Source organism: Oncorhynchus clarkii, chromosome 2 (assembly GCF_045791955.1).
Source record: "Oncorhynchus clarkii lewisi isolate Uvic-CL-2024 chromosome 2, UVic_Ocla_1.0, whole genome shotgun sequence".
Lineage (NCBI taxonomy): Eukaryota > Metazoa > Chordata > Actinopteri > Salmoniformes > Salmonidae > Oncorhynchus > Oncorhynchus clarkii.
Window position 1 is genome coordinate 15,706,592 of NC_092148.1, and position 21,453 is coordinate 15,728,044.

At 44.7% G+C, this 21,453-nt stretch overlaps 2 protein-coding genes across 6 annotated transcripts in view; one reads left to right on the forward strand and one right to left on the reverse strand.

The window, feature by feature from the left end:
- The window catches only part of LOC139422679 (transmembrane protein 145-like), a 31,989-nt gene extending 15,751 nt beyond the window's left edge, over window positions 1–16,238 (forward strand). The window contains exons 4-16 of one of the 4 annotated variants that reach the window (XM_071173906.1): window positions 47–133; window positions 1,936–2,037; window positions 4,700–4,784; window positions 5,630–5,701; window positions 7,137–7,205; window positions 7,556–7,636; window positions 9,513–9,591; window positions 10,692–10,785; window positions 11,331–11,503; window positions 12,116–12,236; window positions 13,130–13,318; window positions 13,505–13,565; window positions 14,927–16,238. In XM_071173906.1, the coding sequence (XP_071030007.1) occupies window positions 47–133; window positions 1,936–2,037; window positions 4,700–4,784; window positions 5,630–5,701; window positions 7,137–7,205; window positions 7,556–7,636; window positions 9,513–9,591; window positions 10,692–10,785; window positions 11,331–11,503; window positions 12,116–12,236; window positions 13,130–13,318; window positions 13,505–13,565; window positions 14,927–14,946 (1,233 nt within the window). In that variant the 3' untranslated portion in view covers window positions 14,947–16,238. Of the gene's footprint in view, window positions 1–46; window positions 134–1,935; window positions 2,038–4,699; window positions 4,785–5,629; window positions 5,702–7,136; window positions 7,206–7,555; window positions 7,637–9,512; window positions 9,592–10,691; window positions 10,786–11,330; window positions 11,504–12,115; window positions 12,237–13,129; window positions 13,319–13,504 lie in introns of all 4 variants that reach the window. The other 3 variants (XM_071173881.1, XM_071173887.1, XM_071173896.1) reach the window with 3 other exon arrangements.
- Window positions 16,239–16,792: 554 nt separating this feature from the next.
- LOC139422694 (large ribosomal subunit protein bL17m-like) lies at window positions 16,793–18,896 on the reverse strand. Of its 2 annotated transcripts, XM_071173920.1 has the most exons (3): window positions 18,512–18,896; window positions 17,324–17,392; window positions 16,793–17,162 (listed from the first exon to the last, which is right to left on the reverse strand). In XM_071173920.1, the coding sequence occupies exons 1-3, from the start codon at window positions 18,683–18,685 to the stop codon at window positions 16,884–16,886; spliced, it is 522 nt and encodes a 173-aa protein (XP_071030021.1). In that variant the 5' UTR covers window positions 18,686–18,896; the 3' UTR covers window positions 16,793–16,883. The 2 variants fall into 2 exon arrangements, with proteins under 2 accessions (XP_071030021.1, XP_071030030.1); XM_071173929.1 differs by lacking the exon at window positions 17,324–17,392 and having other exon boundaries at window positions 18,512–18,882.
- Window positions 18,897–21,453: the final 2,557 nt, after the last annotated feature.

Genomic DNA, 21,453 nt, shown 5'->3' on the forward strand with positions numbered 1-21,453 from the left:
ATGACACAGTTTCTTTATTATTCTTGACCGTATTTCTTGACCGCAGGACTGCTACCAGAAGGAGGCGGTGTTGAGACCAGAGAATAACCAGGTTATCAACCTGACCACGCGCTACACCTGGTCTGGCTGTGTGGTAAGAACATGGACAACCTCCACAGCTCTCTGTCTTATACAGTGCCTTCAGAAAGTATTCATACCCATTGACTTATTCCACATTTTGTTGTGTTACAGCCTGAATTCAAAATGAAATAGATTAAATATAAAAATACACACATACCACATAATGACAAAGTGAAAACATGTTTTTAGAAATGTTTTGTAAATTTATTGAAAATGAAATATCACACCCCTTTGCTATGACACTCCAAACTGAGTTCAGGCACATTCCGTTTCCTCTGATCATACTTGAGATGTTGCTACAACTTGATTGGAGTCCACCTGTGGCCAATAAAATAGTTTGGACATGATTTAGAAATGCACCTTTCTGTATAAGATCCCACAGTTGACAGTGCATGACAGAGCAAAAACTATACCATGAAGTCCAGGGAACTGTCCGCAGAGCTCCAAGAGAGAATAGTGATGAGGCATATATCTGGGCAAGGGTATAAAACTATTTCTAGTGTTGAAAGGTTCCAAGAGTACACTGGTCTACAAAAAATATGGATCTACCCAGACTCTGCCTAGAGCAGGCTGTCCAACCAAACTGAGCAATCGGGCAAGAAGGACCTTGGTCAGGGAGGAGACCAAAAACCCATTGACCACTCTGACAGAACTACCGAGTTCCTTGGCTGAGATGGGAGAACCTGCCAGAAGGACAACTCTCTACAGCAGGGGTATTCAACTCTTCCCCTACGGGGTCCTGGGCCTGCTGGTTTTCTGTTCTACCTGATAATTAATTTTACCCGCTTGGTGTCCCAGGTCTAAATCAGTCCATGATTAAAGGAAAATAAGAAAAAAATGCATTGGAACTGGCTTTGAGGTCCAGAGTTGAGTTTGAAGGTTCTACAGCATTTCACCAATCTGGGTTTAGAGGGCGTGGCCAGACGGAAGCCACTCCTGAGAAAAAGGCACATGACAGCACAACTCTAGTTTACAAAAAGGCACATGAAAGACTGAGATCATAAGACAAAAGATTCTATGAGACAAAAAGTCTGAGATAAAAATGGAACTATTTTGCCTGAATGCAAAGTGCTACGTCTGGAGAACCAGGCACAACTCATCACCCGTCTAACACCTACTGTGAAGCATGGTGATGTCAGACTCATGCCATGGGGATGCTTTTCAGTGGCAGGCACTGGGAGACTGGTAAGACTGGGAGACTGGTAAGACTGGGAGATTGGTAAGACTGGGAGATTGGTAAGACTGGGAGATTGGTAAGACTGGGAGATTGGTAAGACTGGGAGATTGGTAAGACTGGGAGACTGGTAAGACTGGGAGACTGGTAAGACTGGGAGACTGGTAAGACTGGGAGACTGGTAAGACTGGGAGACTGGTAAGACTGGGAGATTGGTAAGACTGGGAGATTGGTAAGACTGGGAGATTGGTAAGACTGGGAGATTGGTAAGACTGGGAGACTGGTAAGACTGGGAGACTGGTAAGACTGGGAGACTGGTAAGACTGGGAGACTGGTAACCATTTTTAATTCAGTCTGTAACACAACTAAATGTAATATGTCAAGTGGTATTAACACTTTCTGAAGGCACTGTATATGTGGGCTTGTCTTGTATGTTTGCCTATGGGACTGTGGTTGTTTTTAGTTTTGAACTAAAATAGCTATTTTGAGGTGTGAGGAGTGTGTGTATGTGAGACAGAGGGGTCTGGGTGTAACTCCCTCTTTGGAAATGTGTTGATTCAATGTGTTTTTGAGTGTGTGAGCGTCTTCTCTTAATATATCAACTCTCTCTTCTGTCTGTTTCTGCTGTCTCTGTCTCTAAGGTGGAAGGAGAGGGAGATGAGGAGGTGCTGAGTTGTGTGGGAGGTCGTAGTTTCCGCTCGGTGAGGGAGAGATGGTGGTACATCGCTCTCAGCAAGTGTGGGGTGAGCACTGACCTTTCACTTCTCACTGATGGCTTGTTACTCTGATGACACACACCGCCCGCACACGTATACACACAACCCCCCCCCCCCCCCCCACACACAACAAATATACTCACAGATTAACATACACTGAGTGTACAAAACATTAAGAACACCCGCTCTTTCCATGACAGACTGACCAGGTGAATCCAGGTGAAAGCTATGATCCCTTATTGATGTCAGTTGTTAAATCCACTTCAATCAGTATAGATGAAGGGGAGGAGACAGGTTAAAGGATTTTTAAGCCTTGAGACAATTGAGACATGGATTGTGTGCCATTCAGAAGGCAAAAATTGATTGTGCAGGGTTTTTCACGCTCAACAGTTTCCTGTGTGTATCAAGAATGGTTCACCACCCTAAAGACATCCAGCCAACGTGACACAACTGTGGGAATCATTGGAGTCAACATGGGCCTGCATCCCTGTGGAAAGCTTTCGACACCTTGTAGAGCCCATGCCTCAACGAATTGAGAGGGGGGGGCTGAGGGTACAACTCAATATTAGGAAGGTGTTCCTAATGTTTGGTATACTCAGTGTAGATCTTGTCTGTATGTGTGCTTGCATGCTTTTGTGTGGGCATATCGATGCACAAGTGTGTGTCGCAAGTGTCTGCACCTGTATGTGTGTGTGTAGTTGCAGGGCCAGTGTATCCACACACTGACTGGCAGTGTAGTGATGTTAGTAGAGAGTGAGTGTTTGTGAAGAGGGACAGACAGGATTGAAGTGGATGTTTCCTGGAGAGTGTGTTGTGTTGTCACGGCAGCAAGTGGAGGGCTGTTGACGGACATGATGCCTAATGGTGTAGGACTGAAGCTAAAACTCTGTATCCGGCCCACATGGCCCCAGGGACTCTCCCCATCTCACTCAGCCTTACCTCGTCTGCACACTGCCAATATAATACACGCTTTCCACTCTCTCATTTCTTACTATCTCTGGAGCATCTGTCACTCTCTCTGTCTTTCTCTTCACCTCTTTCTCTCATTTTTACTCTTTCTTGTTCACCCACTCTTTGAATCTCTCCTTTACTCTGGCCTTCTTTCTCTGTGTCACTTTCTCCTCTCACTGCTCTCTGTCTTTCTCCTTCTCTCCCAGTCTTGTTTGTCTCCTCTCACTGCTCTCTGTCTTCCTCCTTCTCTCCCAGTCCTGTTTGTCTCCTCTCACTGCTCTCTGTCTTTCTCCTTCTCTCCCAGTCTTGTTTGTCTCCTCTCACTGCTCTCTGTCTTCCTCCTTCTCTCCCAGTCCTGTTTGTCTCCTCTCACTGCTCTCTGTCTTCCTCCTTCTCTCCCAGTCCTGTCTGTCTCCTCTCACTGCTCTCTGTCTTCCTCCTTCTCTCCCAGTCCTGTCTCTCCTCTCACTGCTCTCTGTCTTCCTCCTTCTCTCCCAGTCCTGTCTGTCTCCTCTCACTGCTCTCTGTCTCTTTCCTTCTCTCCCAGTCCTGTCTGTCTCTTCTCACTGCTCTCTGTCTCTCTCCTTCTCTCCCAGTCCTGTCTCTCTTCTCACTGCTCTCTGTCTCTCTCCTTCTCTCCCAGTCCTGTCTCTCTTCTCACTGCTCTCTGTCTTCCTCCTTCTCTCCCAGTCCTGTCTGTCTCCTCTCACTGCTCTGTCCCTCTCCCTCCAACCCAGAACCTGTCTGTCTCCTCTCACTGCTCTGTCTGTCTCTTCTCACTGCTCTGTCTCTCTCCCTCCAACTCAGTCCTGTCTCTCTTCTCACTGCTCTGTCTCTCTCCCTCCAACCAAGTCCTGTCTGTCTCTTCTCACTGCTCTCTGTCTCTCTTCCTCCAACCCAGTCCTGTCTCTCTTCTCACTGCTCTCTGTCTCTCTCCTTCTCTCCCAGTCCTGTCTGTCTCTTCTCACTGCTCTCTGTTTCTCTCCCTCCAACCCAGTCCTGCCTATCTCTTCTCACTGCTCTCTGTCTCTCTCCCTCCAACCCAGTCCTGTCTGTCTCCTCTCACTGCTCTCTGTCTCTCCCAGGCCTGTCTGTCCTTTCTCACTGCTCTCTGTCTCTCTCCTTCTCTCCCAGTCCTGTCTGTCTCCTCTCACTGTTCTGTCTCTTTCCTTCTCTCCCAGTCCTGTCTGTCTCCTCTCACTGTTCTCTGTCTCTTTCCTTCTCTCCCAGTCCTGCCTGTCTCCTCTCACTGTTCTATGTCTCTTTCCTTCTCTCCCAGTCCTGTCTGTCTCTTCTCACTGTTCTCTGTCTCTCTCCCTCCAACCCAGTCCTGTCTGTCTCCTCTCACTGTTCTGTCTCTTTCCTTCTCTCCCAGTCCTGTCTGTCTCCTCTCACTGTTCTGTCTCTTTCCTTCTCTCCCAGTCCTGCCTGTCTCCTCTCACTGTTCTGTCTCTCAAGTTCTCTCTCCCTCTCTCCCAGTCCTGCCTGGCTAGTATTGATTTTGTGACAGTGCACGGTTCATGCTCCTCACTCTTCTGATGGAGGTACTGAGATCGAGTCTTGGCTGGCAGATGAAATCAAAGGTTTTTTTCTCTCACTTACAGCACAACAACACAAACTCCAGAGGCTTTGAACTCCTCTCTGTGAAATGAGCTCTTTGTGCACTCACTGTCGCTCCATCTAACTCCCCGCTCTCTTCCTCTGTCTCTCTCTCTCCCTCTCCGTCTCTGTGTCTCAGGGGGAAGGTTTGCAGCTGGAGTATGAGATGAAGCTGACCAATGGCCAGTCTTTCTGGACACAGCATTTCTCTGCAGACGAGTTTGGTGAGAATGACACAGATTACAGAATGAACGTTAATGGCTCGTCCAACACTATTTAACACGGCCAATAAAGCATATTAAAATGAACAAATTATTACAACGAAGGAATGGATGAATGAATTAATGATGATGGATTAACATGAGCGGAATGGGTAAAAAGGAAACGCAGTTTAGAAAAGGACAATATTAATATCTCTCTTTCTGTCACCCTCTCTGTTCCTCTCCCTCCCTCCCCCTCTCTCATCACCATCTCACACCCTCTATGTGCCTCTCTCTCTTTCTGTCACCCTCTCTGTTCCTCTCCCTCCCTCCCCCTCTCTCATCACCATCTCACACCCTCTATGTGCCTCTCTCTCTTTCTGTCACTCTCTCTGTTCCTCTCCCTCCCTCCCCCTCTCTCATCACCATCTCACACCCTCTATGTGCCTCTCTCTCTTTCTGTCACCCTCTCTGTTCCTCTCCCTCCCTCCCCCTCTCTCATCACCATCTCACACCCTCTATGTGCCTCTCTCTCTTTCTGTCACTCTCTCTGTTCCTCTCCCTCCCTCCCCCTCTCTCATCACCATCTCACACCCTCTATGTGCCTCTCTCTCTTTCTGTCACCCTCTCTGTTCCTCTCCCTCCCTCCCCCTCTCTCATCACCATCTCACACCCTCTATGTGCCTCTCTCTCTTTCTGTCACTCTCTCTGTTCCTCTCCCTCCCTCCCCCTCTCTCATCACCATCTCACACCCTCTATCTGCCTCTCTCTTTCACTTTCGCTCCCCATTTCTCTCTCTCTCTCTTGCTTTCGCACTCCATTTCTCTACCTCTCTCTACCTCTCCCTAACCGCATGCCTCTATTCTCAGGGATCCTGGAAACTGACATCACGTTCCTGGTTATCTTCTCCCTGGTCTTCATCCTCTCATGTTATTTTGCCTGTAAGTGCCTGAGGAACAACATCAGATCTCGTCTTCCTCACACCAGAAAAGCTCTTAGCAGCCAATCCTAACCTGAGATCTCTGCTCTTAACTCCCATCTTCACACAAATGTCTCATTGGCATTAATGCATCAATGCACCAAACGTCAGAATTACACTAGCCTTAAGTGCTAGTCCTTTCTGGGAGGAGGGAAGGGGTGTGAAAAGCGCCTGCCTTTCTGGAATGAAGACAAAGAGTAGAGGAATAGAGCTTGTCATTTTGGAGTCATGGGGGCATGTCTTTCTGGAATGAGGGAAGAGTGGCCCCTCTCTGGTGGAGGAACTTGTCATTAGGGCTGAACATGTAGCCGGGGAAAGTAAAGTGGGGCAGATGAAGGGAAGGCAGATGTGACAGAGTTACAATATGGAGAGTATCTCCTCAGATAATACAGCCCATGTGTCTACAAACACACAGACTCCTGCGGCACATACTAATGCCTAATACACCACTCCCCTCCCTCTCATTCCCTATCCTTCTCTTTACATTACCATCTCTGTTTTTGTGTCTCTGTCACTGCATCTTTCCCCTCTAACCCACTGCTCTCTTTTCTTTTTCATGTCTCGCTCTTTCCTCTTCATATCTCTCTCCTCTTCATCTGTCGCTCTCGCTCCTCTTCATATCTCTCTCCTCTTCATCTGTCTCTCTCTCTCGCTCCTCTTCATCTCTCTCCTCTTCATCTGTCGCTCTCGCTCCTCTTCATATCTCTCTCCTCTTCATCTGTCGCTCTCGCTCCTCTTCATCTCTCTCCTCTTCATCTGTCTCTCTCTCTCGCTCCTCTTCATATCTCTCTCCTCGTCATCTGTCTCTCTTTCCTCTTCATATCTCTCTCCTCTTCATCTGTCGCTCTCGCTCCTCTTCATCTCTCTCCTCTTCATCTGTCTCTCTCTCTCGCTCCTCTTCATATCTCTCTCCTCGTCATCTGTCTCTCTTTCCTCTTCATATCTCTCTCCTCTTCATCTCTCTCTCTCTCTCTCGCTCCTCTTCATATCTCTCTCCTCTTCATCTCTCTCTCTCTCGCTCCTCTTCATATCTCTCTCCTCTTCATCTGTCTCTCTCTCTCGCTCCTCTTCATATCTCTCTCCTCTTCATCTGTCTCTCTCTTTCCCCTTCATATCTCTCTCCTCTTCATCTCTCTCTCTCTCTCGCTCCTCTTCATATCTCTCTCCTCTTCATCTGTCTCTCTCTTTCCTCTTCATCTGTCTCTCTCTCTCACTCCTCTTCATATCTCTCTCCTCTTCATCTGTCTCTCCTTTCTCCTCTTCATATCTCTCTCCTCTTCATCTGTCTCTCTCTCTCTTCATATCTCTCTCCTCTTCATCTGTCTCTCTCTCTTCATATCTCTCTCCTCTTCATATATCTCTTTATTTGTCTCTCTATCTTTCTCTATCTCTCCTAGATAATCTGAAGGGAAGGCAGCTTCTCCATACGACATATAAGATGTTTATGACTGCGGCTGGTGTAGAGGGTGAGTGTGGACCACATCTCTCTCTCTCTCTCTCGCTCGCTCGCTCGCTCTCTCGCTCTCTCGCTCTCTCTATCTATCTCTATCTCTATCTCTATCTCACTCACACTCACACTCACAGCCGATTGCAGCAGCATCGCAACCTGACTCACACACTGCAGTTGTTGGCATCTCAGACATGGTAATGACTCCTTCTGATTATCATAGATATTAACCACTGCTTCAGCACCATACAGATAGCTCCCTGACTCTGTGTAGGATAGGACTGCTGCTGCTATATGCAGCTCTGCAGTGCAGAACAGTGAAATATCCCTATCTCTGTCTCTCCCTCTCCTCCCTCCTCCTCCCCTCAGTTGTCAGCCTTCTGTTCCACTGTATCTACTGGGGCCTGTATGCCAGAGATGGAGTGGGCAACGGCAGTCTCAAGATAATGGGTGAGCATGATCATCACAAACACCCTAATAAAGGATGTAATGCAGAAACACCCTGATAATAGATGTCATCCAGAAACACCCTGATAAAGGATGTAATGCAGAAACACCCTGATAAAGGATGTAATGCAGAAACACCCTGATAAAGGATGTAATGCAGAAACACCCTGATAAAGGATGTAATGCAGAAACACCCTGATAAAGGATGTAATGCAGAAACACCCTGATAAAGGATGTAATGAAGAAACACCCTGATAAAGGATGTAATGCAGAAACACCCTGATAAAGGATGAAATGCAGAAACACCCTGTCATCCAGAAACACCCTGATAAAGGATGTAATGCAGACACACCCTGATAAAGGATTTAATGCAGAAACACCCTGTTAAAGGATGTAATGCAGAAACACCCGGATAAAGGATGTAATGCAGAAACACCCTGATAAAGGATGTAATGCAGAAACACCCTGATAAAGGATGTAATGAAGAAACACCCTGATAAAGGATGTAATGAAGAAACACCCTGATAAAGGATGTAATGAAGAAACACCCTGATAAAGGATGTAATGCAGAAACACCCGGATAAAGGATGTAATGCAGAAACACCCTGATAAAGGATGTAATGCAGAAACACCCTGATAAAGGATGTAATGAAGAAACACCCTGATAAAGGATGTAATGCAGAAACACCCTGATAAAGGATGTAATGCAGAAGCACCCTGATAAAGGATGTAATGAAGAAACACCCTGATAAAGGATGTAATGCAGAAACACCCTGATAAAGGATGTAATGCAGAAACACCCTGATAAAGGATGTAAAGCAGAAACACCCTGATAAAGGATGTAATGCAGAAACACCCGGATAAAGGATGTAATGCAGAATCACCCTGATAAATAATGTAATGCAGAAACACCCTGATAAATGATGTAATCCAGAAACATCCTGATAAAGGATGTAATGAAGAAACACCCTGATAAAGGATGTAATCCAGAAACACCCTGATAAAGGATGTAATGCAGAAACACCCTGATAAAGGATGTAAAGCAGAAACACCCTGATAAAGGATGTAATCCAGAAACACCCTGATAAAGGATGTAATGCAGAAACACCCTGATAAAGGATGTAATGCAGAAACACCCTGATAAAGGATGTAATCCAGAAACACCCTGATAAAGGATGTAATGAAGAAACACCCTGATAAAGGATGTAATCCAGAAACACCCTGATAAAGGATGTAATCCAGAAACACCCTGATAAAGGATGTAATGAAGAAACACCCTGATAAAGGATGTAATCCAGAAACACCCTGATAAAGGATGTAATGCAGAAACACCCTTATAAAGGATGTAATGAAGAAACACCCTGATAAAGGATGTAATGCAGAAACACCCTGATAAAGGATGTAATCCAGAAACACCCTGATAAAGGATGTAATGAAGAAACACCCTGATAAAGGATGTAATCCAGAAACACCCTGATAAAGGATGTAATGAAGAAACACCCTGATAAAGGATGTAATCCAGAAACACCCTGATAAAGGATGTAATCCAGAAACACCCTGATAAAGGATGTAATGCAGAAACACCCTGATAAAGGATGTAATCCAGAAACACCCTGATAAAGGACGAAATGCAGAAACTTTCCCACACAACCCATGCAGTGTAAGAGAGTGCACACGAGAAGATGTGTGTGTCCTTATTTGGGTGTGTGTTGCAAGTGTGTGTGAGCGTGTACTGGAGTGAGTGAGTGACCTGATTTTAGGTTATGGTATGATGTTACATATTCAGATAATATAACCTACTTACAGTAACCTTTCTTTCACTCTCTGTGGGGTTCTCATTTTCTTCCCTCATTCTCGCCATCTCTCTCTCTCTCTCCAGGGAAATTACTGTTCTCTGTCAGTTTCCTGGTGTTCCTGCTGATGCTGATCCTGCTGGGAAAAGGCTTCACTGTCACCAGGTAGGGAGTGTGTTTGTGTGTGTGTCTCAGGCCATCTCACCTATGGTCTCAGGGTCAGAGCTACAGTAGCTGTCCCAGCCTTAATAACACCCTCTACCCTAGGGGACATGTCAGTCTAACTGCTTGTCTGGATTACAGGTTCACTGCTTACTCAGGATCCTCCAGCCACTCTCTCTGTCTTACTCCTTCTAACTCGTACCAGTAGCCCAGTCTCTCTCTGTCTTACTCCTTCTAACTCGTAACCAGTAGCCCAGTCTCTCTCTGTCTTACTCCTTCTAACTCGTACCAGTAGCCCAGTCTCTCTCTGTCTTACTCCTTCTAACTCGTACCAGTAGCCCAGTCTCTTTCTGTCGTACTCCTTCTAACTCGTACCAGTAGCCCAGTCTCTTTCTGTCGTACTCCTTCTAACTCGTACCAGTAGCCCAGTCTCTCTCTGTCTTACTCCTTCTAACTCGTACCAGTAGCCCAGTCTCTTTCTGTCGTACTCCTTCTAACTCGTACCGGCAGCCCAGTCTTTCTCTGTCATACTCCTTATAACTCATACCAGGAGCTCAGTCTCTCTCTGTCCTACTCCTTCTAACTCGTACCAGGAGCCCAGTCTCTCTCTGTCTTACTCCTTCTAACTTGTACCAGTAGCCCAGTCTCTCTCTGTCTTACTCCTTCTAACTCGTACCAGTAGCCCAGTCTCTCTCTGTCTTACTCCTTCTAACTCGTACCAGTAGCCCAGTCTCTCTCTGTCTTTCTCACTTGCTCTCACTCTACTTTCCCTGTTTCTCTTTCTCTTCCCGCTCTGCTCCTCTCTCATTGCCCTCTGTCTTTCTCCCTTTCTCTCTCACTATCTCATACAGTATAGTAGCTGTGACTTTATTAGAGCAGACTTTGTCATTATTGCTACGTCTCTTAAATGTGGTGATGAATAGCCATTTAGATAAGCTGCCTGACTACACTTCACCATAAAGAGGGAATATGTGGCCAACCGTGTGTGTGAGTGCGCATACGTGGGTGAGGAAATCCATCTCTGTTTGCAGGAGGAGAGTATGTGTGTGTATTCATCTGTCTGTGTGAAAGCTAACCCCCCTGTGTGTATCCGTCTCTGTCAGGGCGAGGATCAGCCACAGTGGATCTGTCAAGCTGTCCATCTACATGACAGTCTACACCGTCACCTATATCATCCTCTTCATATACGAGGCAGAGGTACTGCAGTCTACACTACAGAACTGCTGCTGCTACACTCCTACTGTCCATGCTATACGTGAAGGGCCAGTGTATGACGGTCTAAGTTTCAACCGGGGATTCCTGTGTCCCACAACACTATGTTAGCCTACTGAGTTGAAGTCTAGGTATTTGCTCTAGGAGCTAGTCTTCAGGTCTCGGGCATGGTTACCCTGTTTGACCAATGATATCCAGTCTCTGGCCTGTGAAACTGAATACATAGCCCGCAAGCAGAGGCACTGTCAATGACCCAGTTGTAGAGAAGTGTCAATGACGCGGACACACACACACACACACACAAACAAACATACACACACATACGCACACATTTGTAGACACACTCACCAACAAAAACGAGTAGATTTCACATCCCAACATGTCAGCAATCCACAGGCTGTTACAACACATGCTGGGGAACGTATTGTAATACACCTCTCTGCTATTTGAGGGTAAAGTTAGTAGGTTGATTAGTAGGGTGCGGTCCATTAGAGTGGTTGTATGACGTTGTAAGTGTGTGTGTGTCTCAGTTCTTTGACCCAGGTGAGGTGCTGTATGCATATGACAGCCCGGCGGGCTACGGTCTGATGGGTCTCCAGCTGCTGGCCTACGTGTGGTTCTGCTACGCCGTCCTGATCTCCCTCAAACACTACCCTGAGAAACAACCCTTCTACATCCCCTTCTTCACGGCATACACACTCTGGTGAGAGGACATAGCCCTACAACCCTTCACTCTCTGCATGCAGTTATTCTCTGTCAGGTTCATCAACTTCATTCCCTAAAAAGCATTGCACCCAATAAACTCCCCGTCTCCCTTATCCTTCCACTTCTCGCATGCTCGTCTTAAATCCGTCCTCCTCCGCCTCTCGTTTCCTTTTGTCACTACTCCACCATATTCATTTTTTCTCCTTCCTTCCTTTACATATCTCAATCTCTCTCCCTCATTATCTCTCTCTCTTAATAATCTCTCTCCCTCATTATCTCTCTCTCCTCTCTCTCCCTCATTATCTCTCTCTCTTAATAATCTCTCTCCCTCATTATCTCTCTCTCCTCTCTCTCCCTCATTATCTCTCTCTCTTAATAATCTCTCTCCCTCATTATCTCTCTCTCTTAATAATCTCTCTCCCTCATTATCTCTCTCTCCTCTCTCTCCCTCATTATCTCTCTCTCTTAATAATCTCTCTCCCTCATTATCTCTCTCTCTTAATAATCTCTCTCCCTCATTATCTCTCTCTCCTCTCTCTCCCTCATTATCTCTCTCTCTTAATAATCTCTCTCCCTCATTATCTCTCTCTCCTCTCTCTCCCTCTGGCAGGTTTTTCGCTGTGCCCGTCATGGCTCTGATAGCTAACTTTGGCATCCCTCGCTGGGCACGGGAGAAGATCGTCAACGGCATCCAACTGGGAATCCACCTCTATGCTCACATCGTATTCCTCGTTAGTACCCTTCATCTCTCTACACACTCACACACAGGCATGCATGTGCGCCCACATACACACACTGCCTCACTGTTGACGTTAATTATCTCGAAGACCTCATTGCCCGCCTCGTTAGTAACCCCCTGCCCTCTACACGCAGGCACGCACACACTCACCTCTCTTTTAATATCTGTGAGTCATATCTCTCTGTCCTCATCGGCCTCTGCGTTAGTATCCTCCCAAACCCAGACTTCTATACCAGACTGAGCATCTCAGTCCCAGACATCTGTACCAGACTGAGACTCTCGGTCCCAGACTTCTGTACCAGACTGAGCCTCTCTGTCCCAGACTTCTGTACCAGACTGAGCCTCTCTGTCCCAGACTTCTGTTTTCCAGACTGAGCCTCTCTGTCCCAGACTTCTGTACCATACTGAGCCTCTCTGTCCCAGACTTCTGTACCAGACTGAGCCTCTCGGTCCCAGACTTCTATACCAGACTGAGCCTCTCAGTCCCAGACTTCTGTACCAGACTGAGCCTCTCTGTCCCAGACTTCTGTACCAGACTGAGCCTCTCGGTCCCAGACTTCTGTACCAGACTGAGCCTCTCGGTCCCAGACTTCTGTACCAGACTGAGCCTCTCGGTCCCAGACTTCTGTACCAGACTGAGCCTCTCGGTCCCAGACTTCTGTACCAGACTGAGCCTCTCGGTCCCAGACTTCTGTACCAGACTGAGCCTCTCTGTCCTTTGTCAGTGACACATTCACACACATACTGTTCTGTTCATATATGTGAAGAAATGTGTATCAGTGTATGGAGAATACAGGGTAATATTTGTACAGGCAACAGGCAATATTCTGAATATGATACATTCCTCCCATCCGTCCCCTCTCCCCCCTCCCTGCCTCGCCACAGGCTATCACTCGGCCCTCTGCGGCCAATAAGAACTTCCCGTACCACGTGCGGACCTCTCAGATCGGGATCCTACTGTCTAGTCCGAAGGCGGGTGTGACGAGTGAGAGTTTCCCCCACCATGCCTATGGGAACAGCTCCTTCCTGGGCGACTCCCAGCCCAACTTCACAGAACTGTTCTCCATCCAGTCGGTGAGTGGATGTATGGTCTGAGGAGGATCTAGTAACTGATACTAAGGTCCGATATAGTCCCTGTAACACTCCAGAGGTGTTAGAGCACAGAGGAAGTTGTCAGAGAAGGATGTGGTAACTGACATTGTGACACATACAACCCAGCTTGACCTTTAACATTTCAACCTTTACCTCCCTCTCTCTTAGGGCCCAGTGAAGACGGTGGAGGAGACGGTGGCCCGGAAGGGACAGGAAGTGCAGAGGAACAGTGAGCATAAGATCATCACCACCACGGCCGACCTGTCGTTACCCACCTTCCCCCCACTCCCTCCCCCCATGCCCACCCGCCTCTCCCCCCCTCCCCCTCCACAACTCCCCTCCCACTTCACCGAGTACTTCAGCATGCAGGGGGGAGGGGGCATGGGCACCAAGGCATGAGACAGACAGAGAGAAAGAAAGAGGGACACAGAGAGAAAGATTGAGAGGGAGGTGAAGATCAGGTAGCATATAAAACAGGTCAAGCTATGTATAGCCACGAGGGAAGGAGGGAGGGATATGAGGAGGAAGAGAAGGGGAAGTCATTATAAGCAGACATGTGGAATGGAAATCCTAATTGTCCCATTTTCACCTCCGAATGGGAAAAAAGCTGAATAAAAGAAGAGGATATGGCTGTGAGTTAAAGTGCTGAGCTTGTAAAATAAAAAAAGAAGCAATAAATATTTGAACATGAGCAGGGAGAGAGGCACCGGGAGGGAGAGATGACAGGGTGGATGTAGTCTGACCAATAGAATGATAGGAGCGCACAGTGGAGACTGAACAAAACTCCAATGAACACTTTTATTCAAGAATTTATAAGGCATCAATGGAGGGGCTGAGGGAAACGTGTAAATAACTGAAGAGAATGAGTTACCATTACTCTAAAATAGTTGCAGAAATTATATTACAAAAGGGATGTTTTTTTCCACATTGTCGAATTCCAAGTGATGCTGTGACCATTGCAATTCTCATGCCATTACATTGTACAAGAGTAAAATATTCACTCACATCCTGAAACATACATTTTTTTTCTTCATGTTTGACAGATGTTAACACAAAATATAGAATTTCTCCATATAGAATATGTTGGGATGATTTATATTCTTATATATGTCGATTGCTCCAGGTTATAGGGTTGATATACTGATGTTTAAGTGTACAATGTTCAGTTTACTGTGGACCACTGAGGTACGGCTAAAACAAGCATGTACTCCCTGTCTCTAAACTGATTATACTCCATGTGTTCATACAGTGCGTGTGCCTGTTGTACCAAACTACTATACAATAGCTGTGTATATTTCATACCATATAGGCTACCGAGGTGTTAATGTCACTTCTTCTCGATTTCTATTGGAACCTTATGTTACCTTATGTCATACTGTCCACAGACAACTGTTTTAACTCAGAATACTACTGTTCAGTTTTCACTGGAGTGCAAGATATTAGCTTGCTCTGAATGTAATTCCTTGATGTATGTAGACCTTGGTGAATGTATTAATGCAATAGAGCACAGGGAAAGGGGTGGTTTTAAAGTTAAATTATTATTTTTTACATAGAAATCATACTTATAGCTTGTTTTACTTTCAATTTCAGCCTCCGTCCTTGACACATGATTTAAGGAGGGAAAGTTGTCCAGCGAGGATGTGAACTAACTTCACAATCACCCCCCCCCCCCCGACTAGTATGTAATGATGTCATGTCAAACCTGTACATGTCTGTCTGTCTGGCCGTTTCCCTCAGTGAAGTTGTACATCTGATCTGATACTGCGTGAGGGGCTCATTGTTGTTTATCCATAAGTAGGAACAGTAGTTCTTCCTGACCATGAAAAGTCCTGGGCCCATAAACAACTAAAGCAAACCTTTTAGAGTAACTGTGAAAGTAGTAGCACCAACGTCCTGTTTGTCCTGCATGAAGCACTTTAATGTTCCCCTTCTCTTAGTTTTCTGTTCCACCATTTATTTCAAAGTGACTTTGATTAGCGCTTTAATCTGGATCATATGTATCCACACACTACATCCAATCATATTCCGGTATCAAATATACAAATGTTACCTGTAGATATGTTCATATTAATCAATGTCATCAAGTGTCATTATCAGACATATAAAAAAATGTACATGATCTGAATAATATTAAGTTGATTAATGAAATAGCCTAATGATATCAATGTAAGGGAGGGAGGGGGGTATTCACAAGACTGTGTCAAGGCCAATTTACCACCTGTTCTAAGAAATAGAAGTAATCAATTACATTTTTATTTATTTATAACTTGTTAATATCTGACTATGAAACATGCAAGTCTCTTTAATCATTTGGTGTGGGAGAAAGAATGGTGGTTAATTGACTGTTTCTAATGGCTTAATTAATAGCCCTTTACTACAGAAAGACAATGTCTGGAGTAGGCTTGGGTTGGTCAGACTGGTACCGCACATGTTATGTACATGAGAACATACAGTCAAAGGTATAATGTAGTCTGTAAAAAAGAATGACACTTGAATTAGATTGTTCTGGTGTTCTAAAGGTTGTCTCTGTAGGCGTTTATATATTTGTCTCTATTGCCATTACAGTCCACTGTTGTCCATGGTTACGGATGCCATTACTTGACTGAATAGATTTTGACAGACAGGTTCCAGTCATCCTGTACAACAAGCTGCATGATCAACTTATCTATGGTATTTGTCTATTATACACAGACACAAGTAGAAGACCAACGGGTGATGAGTGAGGGTTTGATATGCATGACAGACAACAGCACAGCTTCCTGGGTATTTAGAAGGGTCTGGTTAAGAGCACATTACTGAAGCACTGTTCGAAATGAATGCATTTTAATGGTGTCAAATTAGGATATTCTGAATACGCTGTACATACACTTTTTGCCAAATTAAAATGGTTGGTTTTACTAGAGGCCTGGTCTGTTTCTTTCATACCTTGGCCACAGTGTGAATGTGTAATGTGATGTAGAAGGGCAAGGGCATTCGTCCAAAACATCTACTCCATCTTGGTACAGTACAATTACTTTTCTGGAACCTCACAATTGGGGCGCTTACAGGCAAGTGGCAAAGGAGAACGGATAGCCGGTCCAATTGAATGTAATTGCAATAGGTTTGGGGTAATTTTGGCAAGTAGTTACCAGTATGTAAAAACCAACCTCTACAGCAGCTCTTAATAAAAAGACAGTTTGAATCTAAATGAATAGAATGAATGGGAAAGCTCATGATGAGTGTGTGATTATGTCTGGCTGAAGGTGGTTGCTTTCATAAAACATCCTGCCTCTATTTGCCACTGTCTACTGATTCAGAATAAACATCAGAGAGATTAAAAACAAGACATCAACCATGATGATAATGAAAAGTTTGGGGGACATGTTTCTGAACCGGTAGAGGGAATAATAACAGCATATCAAACCTGTTTGATTTAAGCACATCTTAAATTCACATTAGTGCCATAAACAGAACGCGTAACATTGTCAAACAATCACATTTATTTTGTGGGGTCCACAGAAAGTCAAATACTGTAGCCAGACATCTAAAAACTGTAATACATGTAATGTCAGTGTGGCTGGTTGCATTGTGCCTCAACCGTGGCTGCTGCCTGCTGTGCCCGCTGTTCTCTGTAGCCTTTGAGGAGCTGGTTGATTAGTGTGAGTTCATTGTCTCGTTTGGCGGTCTGGAGAGGTGGGAACGGGTTGCCTTTATACTCCAGCACGGCCATAGCAGCCTTGTCCAGGTTCTCCCTGTTGGGAATGCGGGCCATGCGGGTGTAGGCTTTGGGCTGGGTCTCAAACCTGGGAGCCAGGACCTTGAAGAGCTTTGGGATCAGATCCTTTTCCTTAAACCACAGGAGAGAGAGACAGCTGACTGACTGAAAGATCTAGGAACACACTCATATTAACCTCGTAGATAATAGTACAACAATGCTGGGGACATTGGGACGGTCTGACTTGGTCTGAGTACATTAAAATACTAACAAAGATCATAAAGAACATTTACTGTGAGCCAGAAATTTGCCATTTTCATCGCTTTCTCGTCAGTGTCTCCCTTCTTGGCATAGTCAATCAACTGCAAAACAACATCACATTGGTCAACAACGTCACAAGCTGTCAAAACTACACAGTAGCCTACTAAACAGGGATGATGGAGAAGTAGCTGACTAAATCAAACAAATACAACCATGGAGTTAAATTAAAAAGTATTGATTTCAGCAAACAAAGGCACACATCTACATAGGACAACCATAGGTACACGGTAAGCGTTTCATAATTTACTATTGATCTTGGGCAAATCAATGTAGTCAGAGCTGAATTTCACAACTCCATAGTTCATCAGAAACTTCCTTCACAATGGGAGTTGAGTTTAGTCAACTAGTGGAGTAGCCCAAAGGCTGGCAGATGACAATAGAGTCGCTTCATCTTACTGTCCAAAGGGAATCTATGTAGCCAGCTATACACTCATATCCCCTGTGGACCGGGTTGTACATAACATATTCTCCATTCAAGTTGCAAAGGAGTCGATTACCTCCTTAACTCGATTTAATGGCGAGAAGATGGAAAAAAAAACATACTGTAATGAAACAGCTGGGAGCAGGTCTCGAACCCTCGGGCTCGGCGCGCTATCGACTCTGCCGCAAAAGCATGCTCGTGCGGCAGGGTCGATTTCCGCGCTTATACTACTCCTTCCTTTTCAAAGAGCGCGTCCTCGCGCTAGCTTGTGACTCTAACTCTTACAGGAACGCGCTCACCGGTCAAGCACACGCACTGTCGTGGATGCAAGGTCAGATCACTTCTGACACCAATGTAATGAAACAGACAGGGAGCAGGTATCGAACCCTCGACCTTCTAGCCCGAGGTCCGGCGCGCTATCGACTGTGCCGCAAAAGCATGCTCTTGCGGCAGGGTCGATTTCCGTGCTTATAAACCCAGGGTCGTAACAATACTTTCTTTATGAAACACAATGTTCGCCATGTTCCGGGTGTTGCCAATCAGGTTGGAGCAGTCTATTTTTTCACCCCTGGTCTAATTGGCTGAAGGGGTATACACGCGTATAGCCGGTTGCATACATTCCTTTTGGACGGTAAGATGAAACGACTCAATATCGCCATCAGCCAGCCTTTGAATTACTGGAGAAGCAACTTTTTTGAGCTGCGTAAAAAGGTAACGTTACCATGTAACATGTCCTCACCTTTTCAGCATAGAATCGAACTTCGTCTGCTCTGCCTCGGGTGGTCTCTATCCTCTCGTGTCGAACGAGGCCGGTAAGAATGTTCCGAAGCATGTTTATTCGCGACTCTGGACCGAGACCCATTTTACGGGCCACCCGGCCATGGGATATCAACATCTGAATGTTGACGCGCATCTTGTCGAGTTCCGACGCCTACAAGAAGCTAGAAAGAAAAAAGGAATCAAGCCGGCCTTCAAAAATGTAAACCGATGTTTCTAACGAAGGTTATCTTCCGTTATTCTCGTTTAAATTATGTTAATGTGATCATTTATACATCCCCGAGGTCGCTTAATAACGTGAGAACTTTGACATTGCCGGTGCATCAGTTATCTCAGTCTGTGTGGGTGAAAAATAAGATTAAATGGTTCCGCCTCAAATGTATTATATTTGTCATTAATTCATTCATTGTTGTTTTGTTATTAGATATCAGGTCTTTCTATGTTGCGTAGAGATATTTCAAAATGTAAAAAAAAGGTTAATTTCTGATTAGGAAATGTAATCGGAAATAAGTGTACATATTTAAAATGACCTATTTACGATATATGATGACAAATAGCATAGATATACAGTACCAGTCAAAATTTTGAACACACCTACTCATCATTTTATTTGCATTTACTATTTTCTACATTGTAGATTAATAGTGAAGACATCAACTATGAAAAAACAAAAAAGTGTTAAACAAATCAAATCAAGATAGATTTTAGATTCTTCAAAGTAGCCAACCTTTGCCAACCAGCTTTGCACACTCTTGGAATTCTCTCAACCAGCTTCACGTGGAATGCTTTTCCAAACATCTTGAAGGAGTTCCCACATATGCTGAGCACTTTTTGGCTGCTTTTCTTTCACTCTGCTTTCCAACACATCCCAAACCATCTCAATTGGGTTTAGGTTGGGTGATTGTGGAGGCCAGGTCATCTGATGCAGCACTCCATCACTCTCCTTTGTCAAATAGCCCTTACACAGCCTGGAAGTGTGTTTTGGGTCATTGTCCTGTTGAAAAACAAATGATAGTCCCACTAAGGGCAAACCAGATGGGATGGCGTATCGCTGCAGAATGCTGTAGTAACCATGCTGGTTAAGTGTGTATTGAATTATAAATAAATCACAGACCATGTTACCAGCAAAGCACCCCCACATCATCACACCTCCTCCTCCATGCTTCACAGTGGGAACCGTAAATGTGGAGATTATCTGTTCACCTACTCTGCGTCTCACAAAGACATGCGGTTGGAACCTAAAATCTCACATTTTGACTCCTCAGACCAAAAAACAGATTTCCACTGATCTAATGTTCATTGCTCGTGTTTCTTGTCCCAACCAAGTCTCTTCTTCTTATTGTTGTCCTTTAGTAACAGACACATCTCAACATCAACTGTTCAGAGGAGACTGTGACTGTGAATCAGGCCTTCATGGTCGAATTGCGGTTTCTTTGCCACAATTCGACCATGAAGGCCTGATTCACACAGTCTCCTCTGAACAGTTGATGTTGAGATGTGTCTGTTACTTGAACTCTGTGAAGCATTTATTTGGGCTGCAATTTCTGAGGCTGGTAACTCTAATGAACTTATCCTCTGCAGCAGAGATAACTCTGGGTCTTCCTTTCCTGTGGCGATCTTCCAGTTTCATCATAGCGCTTGATGCTTTTTGCGACTGCACTTGAAGAAACGTTCAAAGTTCTTGAAATTTTCCGTATTGACCAACCTTCATGTCTTAAAGTATTGATGGACTTTCGTTTCTCTTTGCCTTTTTGAGCTGCATTTGCCACTATGGACTTGGTCTTTTACCAAATAGGGCTATCTTATGTATACCACCCCTACCTGGTCACAACGCAACTGTTTGACTGAAACGCATTAAGAAGGAAAGAAATTTCACAAATTAACAAGGCACACATGTTAATTGAAATGCATTCCAGGTGATTACCTCATGAAGCTGGTTGAGAGAATGCTAAGAGCATGCAAAGCTGTCATCAAGGCAAAGGGTGGCTACTTTGAATATTATTATTTATTTAACTAGGCAAGTATGTTAAGGACAAATTCTTCTTTACAATGACAGCCTAGGAACAGGGGGTTAACTGACTTGTTCAGGGGCAGAACGACAGATTTTTACCTTGTTAGCTCGGGGATTCGATATAGCAACCTTTCGGTTACTGGTCCAACCCAACGCTCTAACCACTAGGCTACCTTCCACCCACAGAATCTCAAATATAAAATATTTTTAATTTGTTTAACACTTCTTTTTTTTACTACATGATTCCATATGTGTTATTTCATAGTTTTGATGTTGTCACTATTATTCTACAAAGTAGAAAATAGTACAAATAAAGAATCTCTGGAATGAGTAGGTGTGTCTAAACTTTTGACTGGTACTGAATATATATATTTTTTATTGTACTCCGAATGGTCCCAGATGCATACCCAAAATAATCAGCAGTTTCTCACAGTAGAGGAGAGTCGGGTAATTTTAGTCATTTTTTAAATTCAGCATCACTCCAAGGGAAATATAGTATATCTGCATATATTTCTGGATGTTATAATTATTTTAGAAAAGTGGTTTCTTGGCACAACTTACCCCAGATATGGGGTAAGTTGAGCTGCAGGACAGGGTAAGTTAATCTGGCTACACATTTCTGGACTGAATGAAACCTCACTAGTACCGTTTTTAAAAACACAATTCATCACAATCACTTTTTGTCTTTTAATCATTGTAATCATCTTCCAACAAAGGCTTACCACCTAGCAAACACTGTGTTCTTTTAAAAATACTTTGAGCATAGGCCAGGCCCTGTTGATACCTCATATCCCAGCTGTAATGCCTTGAAAGCGTCATGAAACCTCTAACACAATATATACATTTGACTTGGTGAAAATCAGTTTTTTGGACCTAACTTGCTTACCACTTTT